We start from the raw sequence: 25,937 nt of genomic DNA, 5'->3' as shown, positions 1-25,937 counted from the left end.
CAAATCATGTTTCTGTAGCCAATTATCTATATATATCTTAATCTTTTTTGCCAGAATTATCATTTGTATGGAGATTTACATCACACACGTGCAATGCACATGAAAAAAATTTGCAGCTATTCCGTTGGCTCTGTGTACTTCTCTGTTTCCTTCCCAGTGTGCATTGAATCGCAGCTTCACATTTTTGTGCCGCTCGGATATATACAGAACATTACGCCAAATGCGTAAAACACAGCAGCTGCATTCAAATGACGCGGAGTATCTCTGAGAGTCACCCTATTGTTTAACATTTCTGCTCCCCTAAATTCTCAGGAATGTATGATCCCACCAGTGAATATACAAGTCATTCTTTTCTGACACCAAGAGCAAAATAGCAGTCTGGACAAAAATAATTCTTTCCAGACTGGGGGAGAAAGTTCGCCAGCAACGAGCACATAGTCAAATCTTCAGGACATACGGATAAAATATTGTACCCTTAAATATTTTTAGAGCATGCAATTAATTACCCAATAGTACCCATTCATGTCACATATTTCATATTGAATGGAAGCAAAATAATTATTGGGGCAATTATCTGCGGGATCTACCAAGATATGCAACAGATGCATTTTAAATGCACTAGACTTCGTGTGATTGTGTGTGATTGTGGCAGGATGCCTTCCTGAATCCCTTTTCAGTAAAAAGTCATGAACATCGGTTTCATGTATGCTTTGCATCAATGGTGTTAACTGTATATTTAGCGTTAAATATGGGTAAAATCTCTCGGTTAAGAAACTCCATAGTCCTTACTTTATAACACTAATAAAATCTTTCACTTACGTATGTAGCCAGATGTTTAAACTTCTCCCTTCATTCAAAAGTCCCTTAAACCCCTCACCTCTTTTCCCTTTTTTTAAATTTAGTTTTTTTTACAACTAAAAAAGTAACAACATGATTCTACTCTTGATATTTAAACTAAAAGCAGCTATTATATAGATATTGGTATTATTTGACGATATGAACTAATGACAAATAACGATAATTAATAACGAGATTAACGATAAATAACGATATTAATAATCTATAAATACCAAAATTGTAAATAGACTACTGTTTGTAACACTTTAAAATATTAATATTAATTCATGGCCACCATCATCCCCTCATTATCATCTTTGACTTAAACATTTACGGATTTGCATGTTTGCACATAGGTAAGGGCTGATGTATCTTTATGCATGTTTTCATAATTTACTGAGTTGTATATCCCATTAACTCCTGCGGTGCTGCTTGCACCTCTCCCCGGGGAAATCGAGTCGACCTACGCCTGTCCGGATAGTGGGGCTTTACTTCAGCCTTTCTCTCTTTTATACGGCGGCTTTCCCCTTTCTTGTTGAATGACTCCTCCATGAAACCGGATTCCGATCGGGCTATGAAGTGGGCTCAGCTTGGCTTTGGAGAAAGGGCAGCAGACTTCTGGGGAGGACTTAAAGATAAAGGGCGGAGCTAAAGCCGGCAAACAGGTATATGAGCAAATTGCGCGATCAAATAGAAATTATGTAATATCGTTGCCACAGTACTTTGATTTTTTTAAAAAAAATATTTAAACATGATAGATAACTCGATACCAAACTATATATATAAGAAGACACAGCTACGTTCGAGCCTCTAACTTTTAAGGCACATAGAGTGGATCTAGTTGACACCGTGGACATAATATTTTACGCACCAGTGCTTAATTTTTTATTTATTTATATATATTATTTTTAGACCGTTTGAATAATATTTCGTGAGGAATACATCGCGTCTTATCAGCCTTATACAAGGGATATTTAAGAAATTTTCTTTTTAAAAAAGATTGCACTTTTGCTCCAGGTAAATGGGAGTTCATTACATTTTGGAAGCGGTTATGCGTCCATGCATCCTTTCATATTTCTGTGCGTCTTTGAGAGGTGAAGTGACTCTTGCCTGCAGTTTGTTGGACGTTGCTGATTCAGGTGTTTTAGTTTGCGAATACTGACTAACCAGAAAGCTTGCGAGTGGCATTGTGGGGGAACGAAGTGCGCCAGAACGACAGCGTTAGTTCTGGGGTTCTCAGCGTGCTGTTCTCTCCCTGATACTTAAAAAAAAAAATATTCTCAACTGAAACTTTAAATATATATATATACATATGAAGTGTATATGAAAACATTTTTCTGAAAAAGATTTATTTTATTGGAAAATAAATGGAAATGACGTTTACGAAAAGGCAATGTTAATATTCTACGTTTAATTTAATTACCCCTTACAAACTAAAGCTTGGACATAAGAATGAGTCAGTTTTGCAGTGTGTAGAAGAATGTGTCTGTTGACGATGTGTCCTTTTTATTGTGGTTTAAGGAGCTATGATCTCCAGGAGTATCTTCTACTGGCTCTCCCTTTTAGTCCTTTCCGTCTCCTCCCAGAGTCAAGGTAATAACGTTGTGCCTAGATTGGAAAACTGATTGGTTTGTGCATATGTTAAGGGTTTATAAACTATATTGTTGTGAATACTGTTTTTCAGGGTAGAGAAAATTAATTAATATATATGATGCCTAAATGTCCAAGGCTGTAGGTTATAATTTAATAAGAAGGTAGTTGTTTAATACAAGGGGCTTGTTTACAGAGTTATGGAATTGTGTTGTATGAATTTTATAGCCCATATGTAAATGCCTAATTGACAAACAAAACTGAAGTTCAACAGGTAGCTTAATTTCTTAAGTTCATTTCTGTCTGAGAGGAAGGTAATCTCTGCCAAGATTGCTCTGTAATTGCCACTGTCGATGTCGGCTCCCCACAGATGGTGATCTTGAAGAGGAGACTGTGTTTGACTTGTTTGAGATAAGTCACATCACGCGAAAGACTCTGGGCGCAAAGCTCTTCCGGGGCCAAGACCCAAACGCCCCGGCGTATCGTTTTATCCGCTTCGACCAGCTGCCTTCCGTGAGGCCACCGGCGCTGAAGCAGATCCTGCAGCGGATGCAGAGTAGCGAGGGTTTCGTGTTTGTGGCGACCGTGCGGCAGGACCGTGCTTCCCGGGGCACCCTGCTCAGCCTGGAGGGCCCTGGGGGCAAGCGCCAGTTCGATATCATCTCCAATGGGCACGCCAATTCTCTGGACCTCATCTACTGGTTCGACGGCTCCCAGAACGTGGTGTCCTTTGAGGATGTGGACATGGCCGACTCGCAGTGGAAGAACGTCACGCTGCAGGTGCAGGGCGAGAATGCCAACCTGTACGTGGGCTGCAGCCTGGTGGATAGTTTCGTGCTGGACGAGCCCTTCTACGAGCATCTGCGTCCAGATGGTGCCCACATGTTTGTTGCCAAGGGATCCATGCGTGAAAACCACTTCAGGGTAAGCATGGCTAGAAAAGGAGCCCCATCATTTTGCTAGGTGATGCCTTTCTGCAGACTCCTACACACAGATGTGTTTCAAATAAGTTTATTAAATACTTAACGTGTCTGCTAGTTAATGCTTCAGGTATAATTTTTTCTAAGTTGAATGCATCTTCTTTTCACTTGGCTGCTTAACAAGCTGAGTGCTTTTATGTATGTTAAATCACTTCTCTGTGTTTGTGTCAGCATCTGTATAAATAAGGGACTGGGTGGTAGGGGGGACAATAAGATTGGTAAGAGGGGTCCATTGTCCCATTAAACTGTTATAAATGATCACACCGAGACACCAGGTAGCCCCCATCCTGCTGTTTTTGTCTTAGTCCTGTTGCACGTCCTGTGACTGAACTTCTGTTTGCCCAGCAGAAACAGTTCCCAGATTTTCCTGCCTCACTTTTTATTAGTTTGTGTGGTATGCTGTTAAGAGGCAGCCTTTGTTAAAAATAAGAGAAATAAAGAGTCACTCCTTCTCCCGAAGTGCCCTGACTCATAATTAGGGTTTTCATAGGAGCTGGCTGTCTAATTATAGTAAGGTTTTATAGATACTGTATGGCTCTCAGAAACTGCTCGGTTTAAACAGAGTCTGTAATTTATAAGGATGTATGTCCACGGAGTAAGATTCTGGATATTGGGGTATCGCAGTCTCATTCCAAGTATTGTTTTTGAAATGTATTATAGTGTCAGCATTTTGCAGTGACCTACTTTTTGTGTTTATAGTGCATTGTTATGCATTTGTTATCCATTTTGAGATGAAACGCATCTGCTGTGCCGCAGTGTTTCTTGTCCTGCTGACGGTGTTGCCTGTCTTCCTTGCAGGGTCTGCTGCAAAATGTCCGTTTCATCTTCGACACCTCGGTGAATGACATACTGCGAAGCAAAGGATGCGAGGTGGCCAAGCCAGGTAGGACTGAACGCGAACCCCCGAAGGTTCCTTCTTTAACGCAGATAGCACCATAAGAAAGTCTGGTCAGCTCTCTGCTGCAAGATGGCTGCCTATAAATCCAAAGACCTGGTCACTGTTTTAATCACAAAATGTTTAATCATTCCGACTCGGTTTTGTAGACATGGCAGCGAGCAATGCTAGGATTCATGAATTTTTCTTCAAGTTTGTCCATTTCTTAATTGTATGTAATCTAGGTAAGTTTTTAATTGAAGAGACTAGATGTTTAAATTGGCCAATAGGGGTGATATATTACTCACAAAAATATCATCCATCCCTCTCCTAACATGCATACAGTCTGACGCATTAATTTATGCAGTATCGGCAATTTTGAGATGCCAAAAAGCCTAACTGCATGTCTTTGGACTGTGGGGGGAACTTGGTGTACCTGGAGATAATATTCGAACCCCCAGCCTATGAAGGAGAAGTGCCTTTGGCTGAGCCACCATGCTAGAATATCACTGACATTTCAAGTTCTTCCTTTTGGATTTTGGGCTTCATTATTGTCATGCTGATGTAACAGGACTGCTCTCCCACGGCTCTAAGAACAATGCCGGAAGTTGGCATAATGTCAGCCTTAATTATAGGAGAGAGTCTGCTCTTTATGCGCAGACATACTGCAAATGGCGCTCTGGGTAAAACGGACAGAAGAGAACTTTGTTCCCAGCTTGTATTTTTCCCCTTTTGTGCAAGTAGGCCACAACGTGTGCAGGTTTTTATGTGGAAATATCTTACTGTATTACATCATGTTTTTGGGAAACTGTCGTGTCGGTAATGTCGCACAGCTTTCACGGAGAGCCGGGCAGATGTTTACGTTTATTTGCGTTGGCCGCAAGTGCAAAGATTTGATGGAAGCTATGCTGTTGTAGAATAGACCCCAACCCTCCTAAGAGAGGCACGCACACACACATGCCAGTGATGAGGTCATGTGCTGGTCCATATCAAGCCTTTTTTCACATGAGCTTTCAGTTCTGTGTTTGCATTCTCACACTCAAAAGATGAATTTATTGATTTGAAAAAAGCTCCATCCTGGTCTGGGACCATCTTGGTTCTTTTGACGAGAGACATGAGGCTTTGAACCAATAGTAGGTAGGGTTATTGTGAACTGAAAATCACTGTGACATTTAACCCACATCCCATTGGTTACTTGTTAGTTCCTGTTTGGCATAATCGGGCAGTGATTGGTGGGTTACAGTAATCCCACCCACTTGGATTTTGAATCTTAATTTTTTCCATCACTGTGCCATCCTTCCTTTGGACTCAAGCCAGCATGTGGTGAAGTATGTCAGGACGTTGGTTCTGGTTTTGCATTTGGTGGAACCACATTGTCTCTAGCGTGACGGAATGAAGCCGTATGAAGACTTTATGTTTGTGTTTCAGGATGTCTTAATCCCACAAGGGCTGTCATTTTGGATAGCGGTCATATACGGTTAATAAACCCCACTGAGGGGTTCTAGCCAATCATAGCCAGCGAGTGTGGAAAAACTTCTAAACAGAACCACAGGCTGGGTTTCACCCGGGTACCAGCCTAAAATTTCCTTCATCATAAAAACTGTTGCCACGTAGGACATGGCTTAACTTGCATTTAATAGGATCCAGTTGTGGGATTTAGTGTCTGCAATTCTCTCCCAACAAACATAGTCACACATATCAGCGTGCATGGATGGATGAGTCAGCCTTGCAGATTGAAAAGGGAGTAAAAGACTTATGTCTGTCAGGAAATCACACCCCATATACATCAATATACACAATTCTTATAAGTGTTTTTTTTCCACTTTCCGAGAAGTTAGTCTGACTAATGCACATTTTCCTTTGCCTATAGTGTTGGGTTAAGTTATGGCACCGAACACTATATTGTTTTGCATTGAGAGCTTCTGGGAGTGAGTGTGGATACAGAGAGGCTGTATATCCATACCACCAGTTTGTTCGGAGGGTGCTGCAAGCTGTATTTAAACTACTGGTTTCTTCTCTTTGGAGCTTGTTGCTCACAGACATAGCAGTTGGAACTGTGATCAAAAACAGGGCAGTGTTTGGACACATGGATAACCCATTGAGTGACCGGACACTCCCAGACATTCTGACCCAGATCAGGACTCCATATTGGCAGGAAAAGGGATGCTGCCTTTTCTCAAGACCCCCCCCCCCCCCCCCCCAACACCTCAAACTTCTGTATGCTTCCCTCTCTTCCCATAATGCAAATGAACACAGAAGGAGTTCCCTCTTTCTGAAACAGTGTGCTGCCAAAAGAATGGCAGACTGACTGCCAAGCTTGGTCCGGTAACAAGCCGGAGATCCGATAAAATTCTTGTAGACATTTAACGCAGATGAACTCAGCAGGAGACCAAGAGCTGCCTGGATCTGCAGGATTTAACACTAAGACCTCACAGAGAGAAAACTACTGTTATTAATTCTTATACATCTTCATAATATACCTTTTCAAGATATGTGGTGCTGCTATGATAGTGTCGCTAAGGTTTTTTTCTCTTTTCTTTTTATTCTTGGAGACGTTTTGCTTGCACTTCGAAACAAAATGTGTAAAATAGCACATATGATCAATTGGTACATTCACTGCTTCACAGAAGTACTAACTAGAAACTTTATTTTTTAAGACTTATCTTAGCACACTTTTTAAATCATCCTAGCCTGTAGAGAATCTCACAGAAGAGGATACGTGGCCCTTCGTCTGATTTCCTGGGGAACTCCAGTGTTTTCTCAAAGCTTCCTAGGATTTATGATGATTTATCATACTTGCAAAAGCCCGCAGCTGTTTTTCTCCTTACCTTCTTATTTATTTATTTTTTGTATGCCCCCTCCTCCATTGCCAACAGCCCATGATCCTCTCCTGAGTAATGCTCCAGCTACAGTTGCCTGGGGAGAACTTCCCCGTTTGGTGAACACTGGAGTGTGGAAGTTGAATGGAGTTGCAGGCACCATGCGTGTGACATTGACATCTGTGGAGCAGCGTGATGGTCCAAGGCACCGGAGAGCCATAAAGTTTTGCTAACCTTGAAGTTTTTATGCTATTTCCCCAATGGACTCACGTCACCTTGGCTCTTCCACAGTCAGATGTTTTTTGTATCCCACCTTGCCCTACCCTTCATCCTCTACTCTCCTCTTCATAGCCAACACTCATACTCTCTCTGCCCCTGCCCCTTCTTCCCAGAGGAGACCAACACCGTGAGTGAGAATGTGGAAGTAGTGGACATCAGTCCGGCCATCTCCAGCAACATCATCGGCAAGAAGACTGAGGAGGCGGTGTCGGAGCTGGGTCCGGAGACGTGCGAGCGCTCGTGTGAGGAGCTCAGCAACATGTTTCAGGAGCTCAAGGGTCTGCGCATCGTTGTAGGAAACCTCATGGAGGGCTTGCAGAAAGTGGTAAGCCCCAACCCCCCTCCCCCCTGCAGAGCTTCAGCTATTCTTACAGCTGCTGGAACTGAGGATGAATGCTGCATTCCATTTACCTCGGAGGTCGTAAGTCAGAGCTGGGAATGACGTCACACCCGAGTTAACCACATACCAGTACGACAAGTTGGAAAGACATTTAGTAAAACCAGTGACCTGTTTCAAAAAGCAGGATTTCTTGCTTAGCTGGATAACTTGTTGGGTTTAATTTATCTCAGTTTAATTGGCCTTTACCTTTGTTGACTTACATTTAGCCCAGACTACCTCAAATCCGACAGGTTATCCAGCTAAGCAAGAAATCCTGTTTTCTGAAACAGGCCCCAGTTCTAGCCTAGTTAATTGTTAGCAGTATCAGTTCATAACAACACAATACATAGTATTTTGCATATAAAAACACCACAGCAACATGTCCACAGATAGCAATTGAACAGTACCGTGTATATGAGCGACTTAATGAGCCACAAATAAGGATAAGTGCTACTAAACAGTCTAAAACTACAGCTTTCACTTCTGTTAGTAAAGGGTTCAGCCATCTTGAATTCTGAGAGGTTGTGTAGATTCCTCCGACTTTCCAAGAGGGAATTCCGACTTCAGGTTCCAGTTCCAGTTGAAATTTCTGACTAGGAGTTTGGAATTTCCAAGTTACGAATTCAATTGGTACTTAACATTAGTCAAAGAGTTTGTGATTACCAAGTGTCTAAAGCAGGGCTGCCCAGTTCCGGTCCTGGAGGACCAGCATCAACATTTTGCAATTTTTTTTACATCATGTAATTTTTTTATCTTAATTACCTAATTAGCAAGTTTAGTAGGTGTGTTTGGACAGGGAAATCTGCAAACTGTGTTGCAAACTGGCCCACCCGGACTGGACTTGGGCAACCCTGATTTAAAGAGTAGTTTTTGAAATAAGGACATATTTACAATCATATCACATGCCTTAATGTCGATATATGTTGCCTACATTATACTTTAAGAAAGGCTAATGCTGAGGATTAAATATGACTGCACCTGAAACAAAGAAACTGGGTGAAATTGGTGAGGTTTAATTTATTTGTTTTGCGAAGCAAATAATGTCCCTGGCATAATGTAGGACGTTGCTGGTTTCAGCTGCACCTCTGGGCTTAATTCTTTGCAACATTCATTTAGGTTGTTTGTGGGTAGATGCATTGCAACAATGTCGATTAAAACCATGTCATTTCAAAGACTTGATACAGTTCCCAATTTTGGTCATTAAATTTTATCCTGCATAGAGCTAAATCTAATGTTCTAGCAGTTTACAAACCCATGCAGAAACCACTGGATAAATCCAACCAATCATCTTGTGTTTTTACCAGAATTCTGGTGAATGGTTTTAATAATAGTAAGGAAGTTAAAGGTAAGGCTGTTATAGAGGCTTCGTGGCTGGATCCTGTTATCTGTTGACGCTGTGGGATTTTCTGGGTTTTCCTTGACTGTTTTCAAGGCTCATTCTCCTTTGGCAGTGAATGGGAATAACAGAGTGTCTGGCTGTGGTTTTAACGGTCTTGTACTTCCTCTGGGAGCCACGACACAACAAGGGAGTCTGGGTACAAACTCTGGGAAAAGGGCTGGATGGCCTGGAAGCTTGATGAAGTTGCCTGGTGTGTCCAGCATCCTACGCATACACACAAACTGGGAGCCAGTGATGCACTATACACACACACACACACACACATACACACAGGGAGCCAATGATGCACTATACAGACACACTCAGGGAGCCAATGATGCACTATACAGACACACACAGGGAGCCAATGACGCACTATATAGACACACACAGGAAGCCAATGATGCACTATACAGACACACACAGGGAGCCAATGACACACTGTAAAGACACACACAGGGAGCCAATGATGCACTGTACAGACAGACACAGGGAGGCAGTGATGCACTGTACAGACACACGCAGGGAGCCAATGACGCACTATATAGACACACACAGGAAGCCAATGACGCACTATACAGACACACACAGGAGCCAATGACACACTGTAAAGACACACACAGGGAGCCAATGATGCACTGTACAGAAACACACAGGGAGCCAATGATGCACTGTACAGAAACACACAGGGAGCCAATGATGCACTGTACAGACACACACAGGGAGGCAGTGATGCACTGTACAGACACACACTGGGAGCCAATGATGCACTGTACAGAAACACACAGGGAGCCAATGATGCACTGTACAGACACACACAGGGAGCCAATGATGCACTGTACAGAAACACACAGGGAGCCAATGATGCACTGTACAGACACACACAGGGAGGCAGTGATGCACTGTACAGACACACACAGGGAGGCAGTGATGTACTATATGCACACACACATAGGGAGCCAATGATGCACTGGGTACACACACACACACACACATAGGGAGCCAATGATGCACTGGGTACACACACACACATAGGGAGCCAATGATGCACTGGGTACACACACACACACACACACACACATAGGGAGCCAATGATGCACTGGGTACACACACACACACACACATAGGGAGCCAATGATGCACTGGGTACACACACACACACACTTAGGGAGCCAATGATGCACTGGGTACACACACACATAGAGAGCCAATGATGCTCTGGGTACACACACACACACACACACACATAGGGAGCCAATGATGCACTGGGTACACACACACACACACATAGGGAGCCAATGATGCTCTGGGTACACAAACACACACACACACATAGGGAGCCAATGATGCACTGGGTACACACACGCACATAGGGAGCCAATGATGCTCTGGGTACACACACACACACATAGGGAGCCAATGATGCACTGGGTACACACACACACACATAGGGAGCCAATGATGCACTGGGTACACACACACACATACGGAGCCAATGATGTGCAATGCATTGGACAAACACATATATAACAAATACATCACATTCAAATTCAGCAGTGGAAACATATGTATGTACATGCATATAATGATACTCAATGTCCTGGACAAATGTACTTTTGCAGAAAATATATGACCTCACCCATCCATTCTAACTGCCGATCCTGGCTGGGGTTACAGGGAGGCTTGGAGGCTGTGGAGCACAGAACAGGACATACATCACCCATCACTCTCAAATGCAGGGCCACAAATATATTCATACACACACATCTTTATTCCTTCCTGCAAACGTAATCAGCACAATGTCTTTGCACTCATTTTCACAATCACAGGCAAATAATTGCACATGGATGAACATGCATACAAATGCACATACATATGCCAGACTTCCCCCACGAATGTGTTGACACTCAACACGTGAAATTTCCATGCAAGCCGAACTGCCTGGCACGCAGATTCCCAGAGAGCTAAATGGCTTGAGGATCGCTTTGCAGCATTAGAATTCCCCGCCAAGTTTCCTCGTCTCAGTTGTGCTGGTGCAGACAGAAATGCTCTTTTGGAGCAGCTGGTTTCTGGCTTCTTCAGGGGCAGAATACAACACAGTCTGACTGGGCAGAATCCCCCAGTGACACAGCCCCTCCAATGTGCTACAACTGACATCACGTGTGTTTACGGAAGAGCTTGTTTGAGATGTTACCCAGATAAAAGCATCATGAAAAGTGCCTGATTGACCCAATTTGCTTGCTCTCAGACGGATGAAAACATGATCATGCGGGAAGCCCTTGGAAAGATGAAAAACACCAAAGAGAAGCACATGTGCTGGCAGGACGGACGTCTGTTTGAGGACAAGGAGGATTGGATCGTAGACAGCTGCACCAAGTGTACCTGCCAGGTGGGCCATGATCTGGGAACTGAGAGGGCATGGCAGCAGGGGGGAAATGGGACGGAAAGACTGATGATGCAGGCAATGCAGTGGCCGTGGTCTGGGGACTGAGAGGGTGTAGCAGGTGGGAGGGAAATGGTGCGGGAGACCAGTGAGACAGGCAATAGAGTGGGCGTGGCTTTGGTGGGCGTGGCCTAGGGTCTGAAAGGGCATGATAGAGAAATGGGGCAGGAAGGATGGTGAGGCAGAATGTGGGCGTGGCCTGGGGTCTGAAAGGGTGTGGCAACTAGTGGGAAATGGGGCGGGAAGGAAGCTGAGGCAGTATGTGGGCGTGGCATGCTGACTGAGAAGGCGTGGCAGCTGACAGGAAATGGGGCGGGAAGGCTTGCTCAGGGTCAGCTAAGGACACGTGTGCTTGATTGAGCATACATAATACTAAAATTCTGTTGAGGTGATTCATTTTTCTGTTAGAGGACCTTCCTTACACCAGCAATGTCTACACAAGCAAGCAAATCCTGCAGTACTAAGGCTGAAAATCCCCATTTTCCTGTAAAACATTAGACAACAGCTTGAGAAGACCCATGTGTCCAACACAGAAGGGTTTCTCGCAGAAACAGCAGCGGATGTTGTTAGCCCTCCATGATTGTACTTCCTATTACTCCAGAAGTCTACATCCCCCATTGGTGGCCTCCTGATTTGTTGCTACCAGGAAGAAAAAGGCCCTGGACAGCTGACATAATTGACATCATGTGATCATTATGGCATTTCTCCACAGGAGTCAAAGATCTTGTGTCACCAGATCACATGTCCGGCAGTGTCCTGCGCAAGCCCTTCCTTCATCGACGAGGAGTGCTGTCCTGTCTGCCTGTGTAAGTAGCAGCTCCTGCAGGAACACGCAGGGAGTCGCACTCAGATGCCTGCTTTGATTTCTTGGCCTCAGTCTTTCTTGTATTGCTCCTAATAGTACCAATCTGACAGCAAAGGTTATAGTTGTAAAATCCACTCAAATGTACAGTTAATATGCTCTGACCAGAAGTGCCACACACAGACACACACACACACACACACACAAGTTGCCCTACCTGTCTAAATGGGGACCGTCCATTCATTTCTATGGGAAAAACCCTAATCTCAATCACGACACCCTTAACCTCTCTACCCATTCCTGACCTTAACCATAAGTAACCAACCCAAATACAAGACTTTTGGCATTTGAGAAACATGACCCATAAACCAGGATAAGAAACTTTCCAAATTTTTTAAGCTTTAATGATAGTGACCTGTTATTGTTATGAAGCTTGTTAAGAAGCTTTAAGGGTAAGCCATGTATTTTTATGGGCAAGTTATAGCTTAGCCCCAGAGAGTGGATTCTCCTGGTCGTTGTGTTGATCCCAGGGTGGTGACATCACACATAAACATGACATACTTGCCCTAACAATTTAGAGTGAGCCTAGGAATAGAAAGTCATATTAAAAAAAAAATCCTTCCAACCATCCATCCATCCATTTATTAAGGAAGGAATCCAGGTCACGGGATTGCTGGGAAGTCGTTATCTGGGGATTTTTCTCTTTGTGGGGACAATTGACGGGGACGGTGCCAAGATGTCAGAAAAGTAACAAACACAAGGGCAAAGGACTGAGTTTGGTTTGAGGGGAAAAAATCAAACTTAAAACTTGTGACTTAGGGACAAGCAGAAACCAAATGGCCAGTTTTGAGTTCTGGAACTGACATGGATTTGCTGTGGATAGCCCTGGTCACATGACTTTCCCTCCAGAGCCTGTCTGCAGCACCTCCACACTGTCCAATGACCATGCAAGCCTCCTGCATCGAGTCACTAATTCTTGTTCAGCATTCCACAGAAACAAGAGAAAAATAACTAATTATAATGAAGTTAAAATTCCAGTGTTATTAATTTACAATTTTAAGGATAAAATGAAAACGTCACCCCCTTTTTTTGTAATGCTCTGTTTGTGTGTCAGCAGCAAACGGCAGCGAGGACGGATGGTCCCCATGGTCTGAGTGGACTGAGTGCACCGTGACATGCGGGACGGGTACACAACAAAGGGGCAGGTCCTGTGATGCCACCAGCAACCCCTGCACTGGGCCCTCCATCCAGACCCGCAAATGCAGCCTGAGGAAATGCGACAGTCGCGGTTAGCTGATTTTCACGTCGCTGTCAAAATGCAGAAGGAAGTGGATGAATTATGCATATCAGGCGAAAAAATGTTTGCATGGTAGAACACATGACGTTACATGACCAAACGGTATATTATATAGGGGACACTCTGTAAAGCTATTGAATAACAAACTACGAAGTCATGCTGATTCCTTGAAGCTTTGCTTGTTTAAATCAGAAAGGCACAAACATGTATTTTGGGACAGAGCAAAGATGACTTAGTAGTATGTCTGTCTATGTACCTGGCCGCGCAGGTGGATTAATTACAAAAAGCTGTTTGTTGTGGCTAGTAATTAGAATCAAGTTTGTCACAGATCCTGTTAGGGAAGCTAGGGGGGGAAACCTCATTTCCTGTGCAGGAGGACAGGACATCCTTCTAACCCCCATTTTCTTAGTGCATGAAGTTAATTTAGTCCCTACTTTCCTCAGCACTCAAGAAAATAGGGCCATGCAACCCCCCCCCCCCCCAAGAACATTTTGGAGGAGATCAGTGAGGTCAACCACCAAGTGGAAATACATTTAGTTGGGAAAACACAAGATTTGGAACGTTTTAACGTTTTAACAACGCCTGTCTGATCAACTCACGGCAAGGCCTACAGTGACCCTGGGCTTTATGGCTTGCCTGGAAGTGTCAAAAATCATGTTCCAAGCTCAGAAAACTCCACAATATATCAGAGGTTTTATTTGTGCACTCGTGTCACACATGCTCTGTGTTTTTCTTTCCTTTCCCTGGACCCCACCCCCCCACCCAAAACCACCATCCTCTGAGATAGATTAACAGAGCAGTGAAATGTAATCAGGCTCCTCTCAATGGGGCTTCTACATTATACATCCTAGAACTTATTCTTGGTAATCCCCCTCCCGAAAAAATGAAAGTGGATGTTCTCTGGTTTGTGGTAGCACAGGGGGGGTCTGGGAGTCTCCCAGCTAAGGAGGGGGGGGGGGGGGGGGCAGTTCAGGCAGAATGTGCTTGTTGAGAACATTCTAAAGTACAACAGAAACAAAGGCCCATTTGGACATTACTGCCTTAAAGGTGGAACCAGTTCTTTGATTGGCTGCTGTTAACCTCATTTTTGCACCGCAGTCCGTCAGGATGGTGGGTGGAGCTTGTGGTCGCCATGGTCATCATGCTCAGTGACGTGTGGCGAGGGCCAGATCACCAGAATCCGGCATTGCAACTCGCCTGTGCCTCAGCTGGGTGGCAAAGACTGCGACGGCAGTGGGAGAGAGACCCAAAAATGCGAGGCCAGCCCCTGCCCTGGTGAGTATGGTGAACCCCTGAGGAATATCTTCCAGCAGGGTCACTTACAGAGGATCAGATGACAGCATGTGTGGCTTTGAATTCTGTGTGGCTGATCTGTTTGTCAGCTTAGGAAGGAAACGAGCAGTCGGGGGGTCTTCGTAGCTTTGGGGTCTTTGGCCAAGTTTGAAAAGATTTTTCAATCTCATAAAAGTAGTATTTTCTTTAAGGATAAAAAAACTGACTTTCAATTGAGCTTAACTTTACTCAATTGCCTTATACTTTAGAGTATCACATTAGAGGAGAATATGGATTTTTCTGAATGTAATTGTCTAAATAAAATGTACTTTATGTTGAAATCCCCTGGCTTGTATCTGTCCAATTACAGTTGACGGTGGCTGGGGTCCCTGGTCTCCCTGGGCGACCTGTTCAGCTACCTGTGGAGGAGGAGTTCGCAGTCGCACCCATGTCTGTAACAGCCCCCGCCCAAAGTATGGCGGCAAGAAATGCCAGGGGGACGCCACAGACATCGATGTCTGCAACCCACAAGACTGCCCTGTCGGTAGGTTCATGGTAGCAGTGTTTCATCACTGACTAATGAATCCAGAGCTTAAATCACTGTGTGAGAGACTCCTTTGTTACATCATAGGTTAGCTAATCAGTGTATAACACACTGGAATGGAATTACCTCAATGTACAGCCAGATTTAATCTGTATACAGAGGAAATCCATCAATCTTGATCATTAAGTCTGGGCAAGTAAGAAGGGACTTAGCTAGTTTTTTTCCACTGTCCTCTTGCTGGTATTTAAAGGTGTTTCCATGCTTCTTTGTTTGAGCAGATGGCTGCCTTTCTAACCCCTGTTTCGGTGGAGTGGACTGCAACAGTGCCCCTGATGGCTCTTGGGAGTGTGGCCCCTGCCCCGTGGGTTTCCGTGGCAATGGCACCTCCTGTGAGGACATCAATGAGGTACCATGACATTGAAATTTGCAGTTTGAGTGTCATGTCAGGACACACCAAAGCAGTTTATCTTGGGTTGTCCTGTTTAATTCATGGGACTCTCCAGTCCCACAAGCCTAAAACTTACAGCACCAGTCAAGTTTGAATATGCCAAGCTACTTACAAAGGAGAGTGAGAGTGTTGCATCATTCTGTTACTGGGATGACCTGGCCACCTGACTTAATCACAGTAGAAATGGCTTTGGAGGAATTTGATCAGAGACTGAAAGAAAAGCAGCAGTGAGTGCTCAGAATATATGTGGACAGCTGGAAAAGTATCCCAGGAGGCCACCTCATGGAACTGGGACAGAGGAGAGAGCAGGGGCAGCCAGTCACTGGAGCAACTGGGGTTAAGGGCCTTACTCAAGGGCCCAATGGTGGGATCACTCTGCTGCCCCAGGGATTTGAACAGACAACCTTCTGAGTCCCAACCCACAGAGCTGCGCCCCCGCCCCCCCCCCCCTCAACAAATGAATTATTTTTGTTTAATATCTTTTTGGTCTGTGCAGTCTTAGTTTGACTTTATGATTATTCTAAAATTTAGAGAATGGTACAGATCCAAACGTTTGACTGGTACTGTTAGTGGAAACATGCAGCTTCAAAATCATTAGTATGCAGGTTACGTGCTGTCAATCACTGACTGGTTAAACCCCCTTTCTGTTGGAATCCTTCTGGTTGATTGACAGCGCAGTGCAATCGGACACCCTACAGGATTTGGTGCTTTGTTCCTCTAACAGGGAACTGAATACAGAATTCTCAGGTTCTCTCAGTGAACCCCCAGTGTTTTTCTCCACCTCTGTCCCTAGTGTGACCTGGTGTCAGATACATGCTTCAAACTCCATGGCTCGCCGAGATGCATCAACACCAACCCAGGATTCCACTGCCTGCCTTGTCCCCCGCGGTACAAGGGCAACCAGCCCTTCGGTATGGGTGTGGAGGCAGCCAAAAAGAACAAGCAGGTCTGTCAGTTGCCTCTGTTGTCAACCGTGACTTAAGGCTTTGCACATGAAGACTTCGCATTTAACATAAATGTGCTCAACAAACTGTTTCTTCAAACAGAGCAGAAGAACATGCTGTAGCTGCAACCAATTTAAATTTTCACAGCAGAGCCTTGAGGGTTGTGCTGGTCAAGATAGGAATATATGACCTGTCAGCAAAGTCACCATGATTTGAGTGCTTCTCATTTGTCTAATGTGCTTAAGTGTCAAGTGAAAGCAGTCCTCCCCCCATCAGACAAGAATGGGGGGCACCATTAGCTGGATTCAGAAAATAGGCTCACAATACATGTTGATGAGCTGCTAAAAGAAAATGTGTCCCTTAGTCCCTCCCCAACCCATAATCTCTGTTTGAACAAAGAGCAGACATCTTGGGATCACTACGATTATGGTTCAGTTCTTTTAGGCTGTCAGAACTGTGGAGTGGAGTCAAATTAATCTAGGAAATTATGTAGTTACAGATTACTGAGGTGAACTACGACCACATTTGCGAGTGGATCTTATTAAACACAGAGCACCAATTAGTGTTTTCGTCACTCAAGGGCTCTCTTTCTGCCTGTGGTTCTGTGACAGGGCTGCAGAACCAGAGGTTTGCTTCATGGTCCCAGCTGGCTGAAATGAGTGTGTGTGTGTGTGTGTGTGTGCGCGAGCGGGTATGTGTGAGTGTGTGTGTGTCTCATATTTTGCTTGGTTACTTATGGTTAAGGTTTGGACTGGGTAGGGGTTAAGGTCATCAAACTGTATAGGGATTAGAGTTTACCCCATAGAAATGAAAGGAGAGTCCCCACAAACCTGTATGTGTATGTGTGTATGTGTGTGTGCGTGTGTGTGTGTGTCTGTGATTCATTTACTGATTCGCTGCTGTGGAAACAACAAGCAGCAGTTTGGTTATGGATCCTCTTTTGTTTCACCAGTCAATTTCCTACCACTGACCGATAACCTTACATAATAACTACATCCATTGTGAAGGTTTGAAGGTTTCTTTTTTTCATTATGTGTATGAAGACAGAACGATAAACAACAATTTTTAGAGATTTAGTGAGGAATAAGTAGTTTTTAAATTCTGCGTAAACCTTAAAACAGAACTTTTATGTCAGATGCCTTGGATGTAACTATTATGGATACAGGCACTGTTCCATATATAACGTTGGGTACAGTCATTGTTTCATGGTTACGTCACACCTTTGGCTATAACAGCCTTTGCCTATTAAACAACAGGAAATCTGCCAAATTTGTTGAAACAAATTATCTGCTCTGTAGCCGAACAATACAGCTTGACAGTTTGTGGTTTAATGAATGCAGTTTCCTCCCAGCGCAGGGAGATGTAAAGAGCTGTGAAATTTGGCTCCAACTGATACAGGTGTAAAGCGTTAAGGCCTTAAATCCATTTGATTGCCTTTCTTTTAGATGTGAGCCTAACCCAGCGCTGAACTAACGCCACCTGCTTGTGTGTGACAGGTGTGTGACCCCGAAAACCCCTGTAAGGACAGCACCCACAGCTGCCACAAACACGCCGAATGCGTCTACCTCAGCCATTTCAGCGACCCCATGTACAAGTGCGAGTGCAGGATCGGCTACGCGGGCGACGGCATCATCTGTGGTGAGGACTCCGACCTGGACGGCTGGCCCAATCAGAACCTGGTGTGCGGGGCCAACGCCACCTATCACTGCAAAAAGGTACGGGCTGTGAGACCTGCATTTTGGAGGAGTGGACTGGCTGACAGAGATGAGAGTGGCATAGTGTCCTCAAGCCTCCAGGGTTGTGGGTCACCAGCACTATTCTCTATGCATGAAGTTTGAATGTTCTCCCCATGTTTGTATATTGCATACGTTTCGGTGGCATACCTAAGTCCCCTAAGTTGTCCCACGTGTGCTCTGGGACTGGCTCCTCACAATGAAGGGGTACTGACAAAGCCGTTACAGAGGATGGATGGATGGAAAGATGGATGGATGGATGAATAGCTAACATCATAACGATGACGATAAATTGCATCTCTCGCACAGCAATTTAACTCTAAGAGTGACTGTGGTGCATCTACATGAAAAGGAATGGTTTTAAATTTAGATTACCCACTCAGAAAGCCAACATAATATGTTGGTATTATCCAATACGAAAGTTGTCAATAAAAAATAATTAGCCCAAGTTACATGGGCACCTGCAATTCATCACTGTCCATAAACATCGTTGTTTTTGGTATTTTTTTTCGTTTTCAAAGTGCAGATGTTTCTCATCTTCTATATGTGCATTCCATTGTCACTATCGTTAAAGTAGAATTTTAAAAGATATTCATGCGTGGTGTCTAGTAGTGGGGCAATATAAAACAGACAAGGACAGATCAGAGATAATATAAAATATTGTTCTGAATAATGTATTACACTTTTGTTCTTGAGATGACACGTTTGTATATAAACAAGATTCGTATACCTGTATGACGCAATCCTGCTGGTCATCATGAATTTTAGTGGTGTGCCAGAGCTCAGGAGGTTCATATAATGTCTTTCTGGCTTGAGCACACTAAGAGAAACAATATGAGGTCAGTATTAAGCTCTGCATTTAAAACTCTGCCTTGTAGGACAACTGCCCCAACCTGCCAAACTCTGGGCAGGAAGATTTTGACAAGGATGGTCAAGGAGATGCTTGTGACAAAGACGATGACAACGACAACATCGACGATGAGAGGGTGCGTCTTCCCCCCATACCATTTATCGTGAGGGTAACTGAGTCATTGGACGGGGCAAACGTTTCACCGTAAGGTAGAATAAAGGTTTGGCTGGGGGACGAGCACTGGGCTACAGTGACGGAGAGATCTGAGAAGGCTGCTCCACAGCTGCATCCCCTCCTGCCAACAGCTTCTCAAGCAGAGCAAATGCCTTAAGTGTCTCTAATGGTCCCTTAATAGTCCGAGAACTATGGCATAGACCCAGTTTAAACTGAACTACTAGAAACTGTCTGTACTTTGGCTGCTTGCACTCTCACTTTTGACTTTGCAGATGTTTATGAAGGTCTTCTTCGCTTGGAAGTTTTTGAAGTTTGATTGGGGGGGGTCTATTGCAGCTGACTCACCAAATAGGGATGCCCGTGAAAAAAATATATTGTTTTGTTTCCTCTAGGACAACTGCCCCCTGCTGTACAACCCACGTCAGTTCGATTATGACAAAGACGATGTGGGCGACAGGTGTGACAACTGCCCTTATGAGCACAATCCATCGCAGATTGACACTGACAACAACGGGGAGGGCGACGCCTGTGCGGTTGATATCGATGGTGATGGTGCGTGAACCTCTTATCTCTTCTGATGCCATCTGCATCATCCAGATGCTAGTGTGTGACTACTCCATGATGTAACCAGAACTGCAAAAGCCTAGATTTTCATTCTGCATTTTCACCTCTAGCTATTCTGAATGAAGATGACAACTGCCCCTACGTGTACAACACAGACCAGAAAGACACTGACCTGGATGGTGTAGGCGATCAATGTGATAACTGTCCACTGATGCATAACCCTGACCAGGTGAGGGAGAGTACCAGTATGAAGAAATATTATAGGGAACAAATATCCCCTTTCTTCCATTATAGCAACTCCTGCTGACACTTCTTGGAATTTATTCCTTGGGAGCCGACACTCCACCAAAAATATTTGCCGTACTTACATCTTTGTTACGATTCGTTGACTTTCCACAGACTGATACAGATAATGACCGGGTGGGTGACCAGTGTGACAACAACCAGGATATCGATGAGGATGGCCACCAGAACAATCTGGACAACTGCCCCTACATCCCCAATGCCAACCAGGCTGACCATGACAAGGACGGGAAAGGGGATGCCTGCGACTATGACGACGATAATGACGGTGTCCCTGACGACCGGGACAATTGCCGCTTGGTGCCCAACAAAGACCAGTTGGACTCTGACGGTAAAGAGAGGGCACAGTCTGCAGTGGTTAACCTTGCTGGCAGTTTGATGTAATCTCTTTTTATGAGTCATATTTCCAACAAAATTGTATCATACTAGATTAATTCAAAAATCATTCATAATTCAAGCATATTCTGCTTGCATGTACTCATTTTCGCATGGGTTTCCTCCCATTGCTCTTCCTCAGCTTTATCTATCAGAAACATGTCATAGATTTGTTAGTATAGTGGCTCTCATTCAGGCCTTTATCCTGCATCTTGCTATAGATCACCCAAAACGTAACTGAATGAAGAGTTATCAGTCATCAGAGTACGTGGTAAACATCTTTGTTTCCCAGACCAATAAATGCTATATTAAATACAATCCTGTGGGTTTTGTGGAAAACAGGGCTATTAATATGACTTATCATTTACTGCTAATGGACAAAACAGCCAAGAATACAACATGTGTGTTGCTTTCTGGTGACTCGCTTCAGTGACTGGGTTAGATTAAAGCATACGTAGCAGTTCCTGCAAGTTATAGAGCAAATCTGTTATTAAATGAATGCCATACTGTTCAGCGACTTAAGAAAAGCAATTAAAGACAAGACAATGATGATTAATCATTCTAGTTTTAAAATAATAACAAACATGTCCTGCACATGGCGCAATGAAAATGACTCTTGTGCAATGAATCAGTTTGGCAGAAGTCGTCGTGGTACCAGGGACTTCCATGCAAATGACAATTCATCAGCTGGTATTTATTTAAGACCACTGAGACAAATGGCTACGCGGAACTTTGCCAGCAAATAGATGCTAAGCATTTTGGGTCCACTTAATTTGCCATCTGCATTCTTCCCTCCATTTAACAAGTGGGTTTGTTTTTAACAGTATGTCCATTCTAAAATTATGTATTCGAGTGGAAGCTACCACAGTATGGCAGCTGATATTCTGCGTTTTGCTTAGCAGAGCCCCAAAGTCAAGGAACGTTGCTTCTTTGAACTACTTTCCCTCAAATCATTCTAATGGAGAGTTGCCTGTTTTATTCTCTTACATTTCACTGGATTCCACAGTTTTCAGACACATTTGTAAGGAAATTTCCAGTAATACCAATACACTAATCATCAAATCATATTGCACTGAAGCTGAAAAAAATATATGGGACGTTCATATATAGCAAACTGGTCAAATCCACAGTTATTGCAAATCCGCTGAATGTTTCTGATCCTTCTCAAACACAGGAGATGGCCGCGGTGATGCCTGCAAAGATGATTTTGACAACGACAGCATCCCTGACATCCTTGACGTGTGTCCAGAGAACAACGAGATCAGTGTCACGGACTTCAGAAAGTTCCAGATGGTCCACCTGGACCCTAAGGGGACCACACAGATTGACCCTAACTGGGTGGTGAGGCACCAAGGCAAGGAGTTGGTGCAGACTGCCAATTCTGATCCTGGCATTGCCGTCGGTGAGTCAAATGTCTGCAGTATCACTGATATGTGAATGCACTGCTGGGATGTTTACTGACCCTAAATCGCCACCATAGGTTTTGATGAGTTCAGTGCAGTGGACTTCAGCGGCACATTCTACGTCAACACCGACCGGGATGACGACTACGCCGGCTTTGTATTTGGCTACCAATCCAGCGCGCGTTTTTACGTGGTGATGTGGAAGCAGATCACTCAAACCTACTGGGAAGACAAACCCTCAAAGGCATTTGGTATCTCCGGAGTTTCCCTGAAGGTGGTCAACTCCACTACAGGCACCGGAGAGCATCTGCGGAACGCCCTGTGGCACACGGGTAACACCGCTGGCCAGGTGGGCGACCTCATCTTTACACTCACCTTCATCTTCATCCTCGGCAGCAGGAGGTGCAGCTCCTCGCGTCACGACATTTTCTAAATTGTCCCCAGGTGCAAACTCTGTGGCATGACCCAAAGAACATTGGCTGGAAAGATTATACCGCCTACCGGTGGCATCTTATCCACAGACCGAAGACTGGCTTCATCAGGTGAGGAACCTTTATGGCATTGATAGGCGGAAATTATCGATCTTTAAAATGGATTTGAGAAAGCACTTCTTTACACAGATACGATTTTAACAACTCTGAGCTATTAGTTGAGTGGGCCAAATGGCCTCCTCTCGTTTGTAAATTTCTTATGTTCTAAGGAACTAACCCATCTGCTGTCCACTCTATGATGGCACAGAACCCAAAAAACGTCTCGGGTCTGTCCTTGTTTCTAGGGTCGTGGTGTATGAAGGAAAGCAGATCATGGCTGACTCGGGTCCTGTCTATGACAAGACGTACGCTGGAGGCAGATTAGGGCTGTTTGTCTTCTCTCAGGAGCTGATCTTCTTCTCCGATCTCAAATACGAGTGCCGAGGTAATAAACCCCTGAAGAGATCGCCATGGTTTGCCAGACCTGTCAGAGTACAACTCAGTGCAACTTACAAGAGCCTTTGGCAAGCTAGATGGCAATGTGTCCAACTTTAATGCTTAATGAAACAAAAAACATGGTAAATATCAGGAAGTGGATTGGGTGCTAATATCGTCAGAACTTTCCATACCTATTCCACTGATTTATACACTGAATTTGCATTTTAGGTGTAAATTAAAAAAAAAACATGCATATATGCAAATATTTTTGATTGCAGCTTTTGTACCTTCTCCTGGACTAGAAGCTAGTTCACCATCTCTCCTTTTCAGCAGTTTGTGAATTGGGAACTGTAGCCGAAATCTAAGGGTCTCTTGTCTTCCCCCCATTATGACACATGCATGATCAATTAATTAGTATGTAATTGTTAAAAACTTTGGACAAATGAAGAATTGTAAAAATAAAACACAGGATGTTATATTTAAACCTTTGGGGGGAAATTTGCATTATTAAGAGACTGGAACTTTGCTTTGTTACCTAGATAACCCGGAATTTTCCCCTGTGTTGATAAGGTAAAGATAATGGGGAACCACAAATCTCCTTTAGCGACACGCTTTTGTTTCTGCCTCTCACGTCTTGCAGCAGCCTGACCTGCCTGATGACTGGATCTGTAATTAATGCAATAGAAAGCAGAATAATCCATTAATCTAACTGGAAATTCAGCCACCGCTCCTTTTCCACCTGCAGATGCCCTGTGAAATACACTCATTTTAATATTCACGCCTTCTGCTATGCGTTCACTCTTAACAAGTGTTTGCATTTCTCCAGCCTGCGTTTCAGGTGAACCAAGCTTAAATACTTTGGTAAATGTGACGTATTTCTCCTACAGATAACTGACCTACATCTGACACGACAATGATGAAGTACTGGACAGGCTCACCTCAGTCTCCTCCTGGTCATCAAGCTTTCCCACCAATTGCGTCTCCATCCATTGGCCAATAAGTGAGAGCCCCACCCCTATCGAAGCTACAATGCGCACTCCCTACCCAGTCTGCCAATGGCAGGCAGATGTGTCTGAGGACGAGCAAAGGTCAGCATCGAAGGGAGTCCTACTCTTCTCTGGATATCATACTGTTACCCTGACACCCAAGTACTTTCATCTAATTTTCATCAGTGTTTTAAACGGATCATTTAAAGATTAGTCTTTTGACTTTTTTTACATTATCTTTATTACTGGTCACACATATTTCGGTTTCCTGGATCAGGTTGGTATGGTGTGTCACGCTTTTCTTGCACTTTGATACGAGATATCTTGATGCATCCTTAATGAAGGACCACGCTTCACATCCATGTATTGCCCCACCACAGACTGAACAGGGGCTGCGGGGGCCGTGGGGGCCGGTGGCCGTCCTCTTCGGCCTCGGCTTCGATGCACAAACGGCCTCTTTTGTGTTTTGTTGTTACTGCAGTGTTTCCTGCCATCTTGAATACATACCTTTTGAATGCATACCAGTTCTTGAATTAATTTTTAATTTGAGTTTATTAAAATTTTATGTAGTCTGTTTTAGTCTATCCCTATATTCTAACAGGGATCATTTAAAAACTTATTAAGTTTTTGGCGGATGAAGATGTTTATATTTAGACTGTATGATAATTTCTTCTGTAAATTATTTATATTTGTCTTACAGCATTATTAGTTGATGTTAGATTTGTTCCATTTTTGCCAAAGATTGTAAATATTTATTTATTTGTTTACACTGACGGAATTTCATAATTTGAAGTACAAAACACATTGAATTACAGCATCCAAATTTTCCATACATCAGGATATTTTTTTTAAGTATATTTACAGATTTATTTTGATTGGTATGTTCACCTAAAATCACAAAATATAAAGCACAATGTATTCAATGAAAGGAAAAAGGCAGCCGTTTTCTCTAATTGTGTGATTGTGCAGACATGTTTAAACAACGTCAGATCAGCAAATCAAGGGGTGTCATTTCAGAAATGACGGTTTAACCAACAAATGCTTATTTATGCTAACCGTTCACATTTTTTGATATCTTCAGTCAGTGGGTTTGTACTTTTTGGTTTTTACTAAACATAAAAAGCCAGATGCAATTACACATTCATTGTTTTTTTTTTTTATATTACGAATAACCACAGATACATAGATGCAAAACATTGACAATGTATAGCTACTAGTTCTTTGTATAGCATTATTTTATATTTTTAATTAGTAGCATATTTTCTGATGGTTTATGATGCACAAATGTAAATTTTCCTGCTACCCACCTCATTTTTTGATTTAGTTATAAAGCAAACATTTTGTACATGTTCACTGTTGGAGAGATGATTCATAAATAAATATTTTATATTCATTTCATTATCACTGTTTGTTAGGTGTGACTTTTTTAGGAACTGTAATGTGAGACATCGTATCACATTGTCTGTATGATTGTAACATGGCGTATGATACTTGATTCGTATGAAACACACAAAAACATGCATTGCATTTCCTTAAATGTGATTTCAACCACAAATTATGCTAAGAAAATTAATTATGAAATGATACGTACATTCATTCTCTGGACTGTATTCTGCAATGGTTCGAAGCCCCATCCTGAGTTGTTCCCTGCCTTGCATCTGTAGGCTCTGGGATTGGCTCCGGACCCCCCCCTCCCCCCCCCCCCCCGACCCTGAATAGGACAAGTGGTTAAGCTTCTCCTAAATCCCATCTAAA

The 25,937-nt window shown here is 43.5% G+C and overlaps 1 protein-coding gene across 5 annotated transcripts; it reads left to right on the top strand.

Moving 5' to 3' along the window:
* The first annotated feature begins 1,441 nt into the window (after positions 1-1,441).
* Positions 1,442-25,586, top strand: thbs2a (thrombospondin 2a). 5 transcript variants are annotated; one of them, XM_049008336.1, is made up of 23 exons: positions 1,442-1,502; positions 2,359-2,430; positions 2,798-3,351; positions 4,206-4,290; positions 7,493-7,704; positions 11,385-11,525; positions 12,292-12,385; positions 13,496-13,669; positions 14,777-14,953; positions 15,321-15,494; positions 15,773-15,900; positions 16,736-16,888; positions 18,383-18,601; positions 19,498-19,605; positions 20,036-20,195; positions 20,318-20,436; positions 20,607-20,841; positions 22,060-22,287; positions 22,366-22,637; positions 22,733-22,830; positions 23,064-23,203; positions 23,736-23,766; positions 24,084-25,586. In XM_049008336.1, the coding sequence occupies exons 2-23, from the start codon at positions 2,364-2,366 to the stop codon at positions 24,085-24,087; spliced, it is 3,573 nt and encodes a 1,190-aa protein (XP_048864293.1). In that variant the 5' UTR covers positions 1,442-1,502; positions 2,359-2,363; the 3' UTR covers positions 24,088-25,586. The 5 variants fall into 5 exon arrangements, with proteins under 5 accessions (XP_048864293.1, XP_048864295.1, XP_048864292.1 ...); XM_049008338.1 differs by lacking the exon at positions 1,442-1,502 and adding an exon at positions 1,545-1,854 and having other exon boundaries at positions 13,499-13,669; XM_049008335.1 differs by lacking the exon at positions 1,442-1,502 and adding an exon at positions 1,545-1,854.
* The last annotated feature ends 351 nt before the right edge of the window (positions 25,587-25,937 follow it).

The sequence above is a fragment of the Brienomyrus brachyistius genome, chromosome 3 (genome assembly GCF_023856365.1).
Source record: "Brienomyrus brachyistius isolate T26 chromosome 3, BBRACH_0.4, whole genome shotgun sequence".
Classification (NCBI taxonomy): Eukaryota; Metazoa; Chordata; class Actinopteri; order Osteoglossiformes; family Mormyridae; genus Brienomyrus; species Brienomyrus brachyistius.
Note: the sequence above shows the minus strand (reverse complement) of the source record. Positions and strands in the feature narration are given on the sequence as shown.

What these genes read in the sequence shown, in the direction of transcription:
- thbs2a (XM_049008336.1), top strand. Translation starts at nt 2,364, where the DNA reads ATGATCTCCAGGAGTATCTTCTACTGGCTCTCCCTTTTAGTCCTTTCC. An exon ending in GAGGAAATGCGACAGTCGCG is followed by an intron (nt 13,670 to 14,776) that starts GTTAGCTGATTT and finishes TTTGCACCGCAG; the next exon opens with TCCGTCAGGATGGTGGGTGG. An exon ending in TGATGCATAACCCTGACCAG is followed by an intron (nt 20,437 to 20,606) that starts GTGAGGGAGAGT and finishes GACTTTCCACAG; the next exon opens with ACTGATACAGATAATGACCG.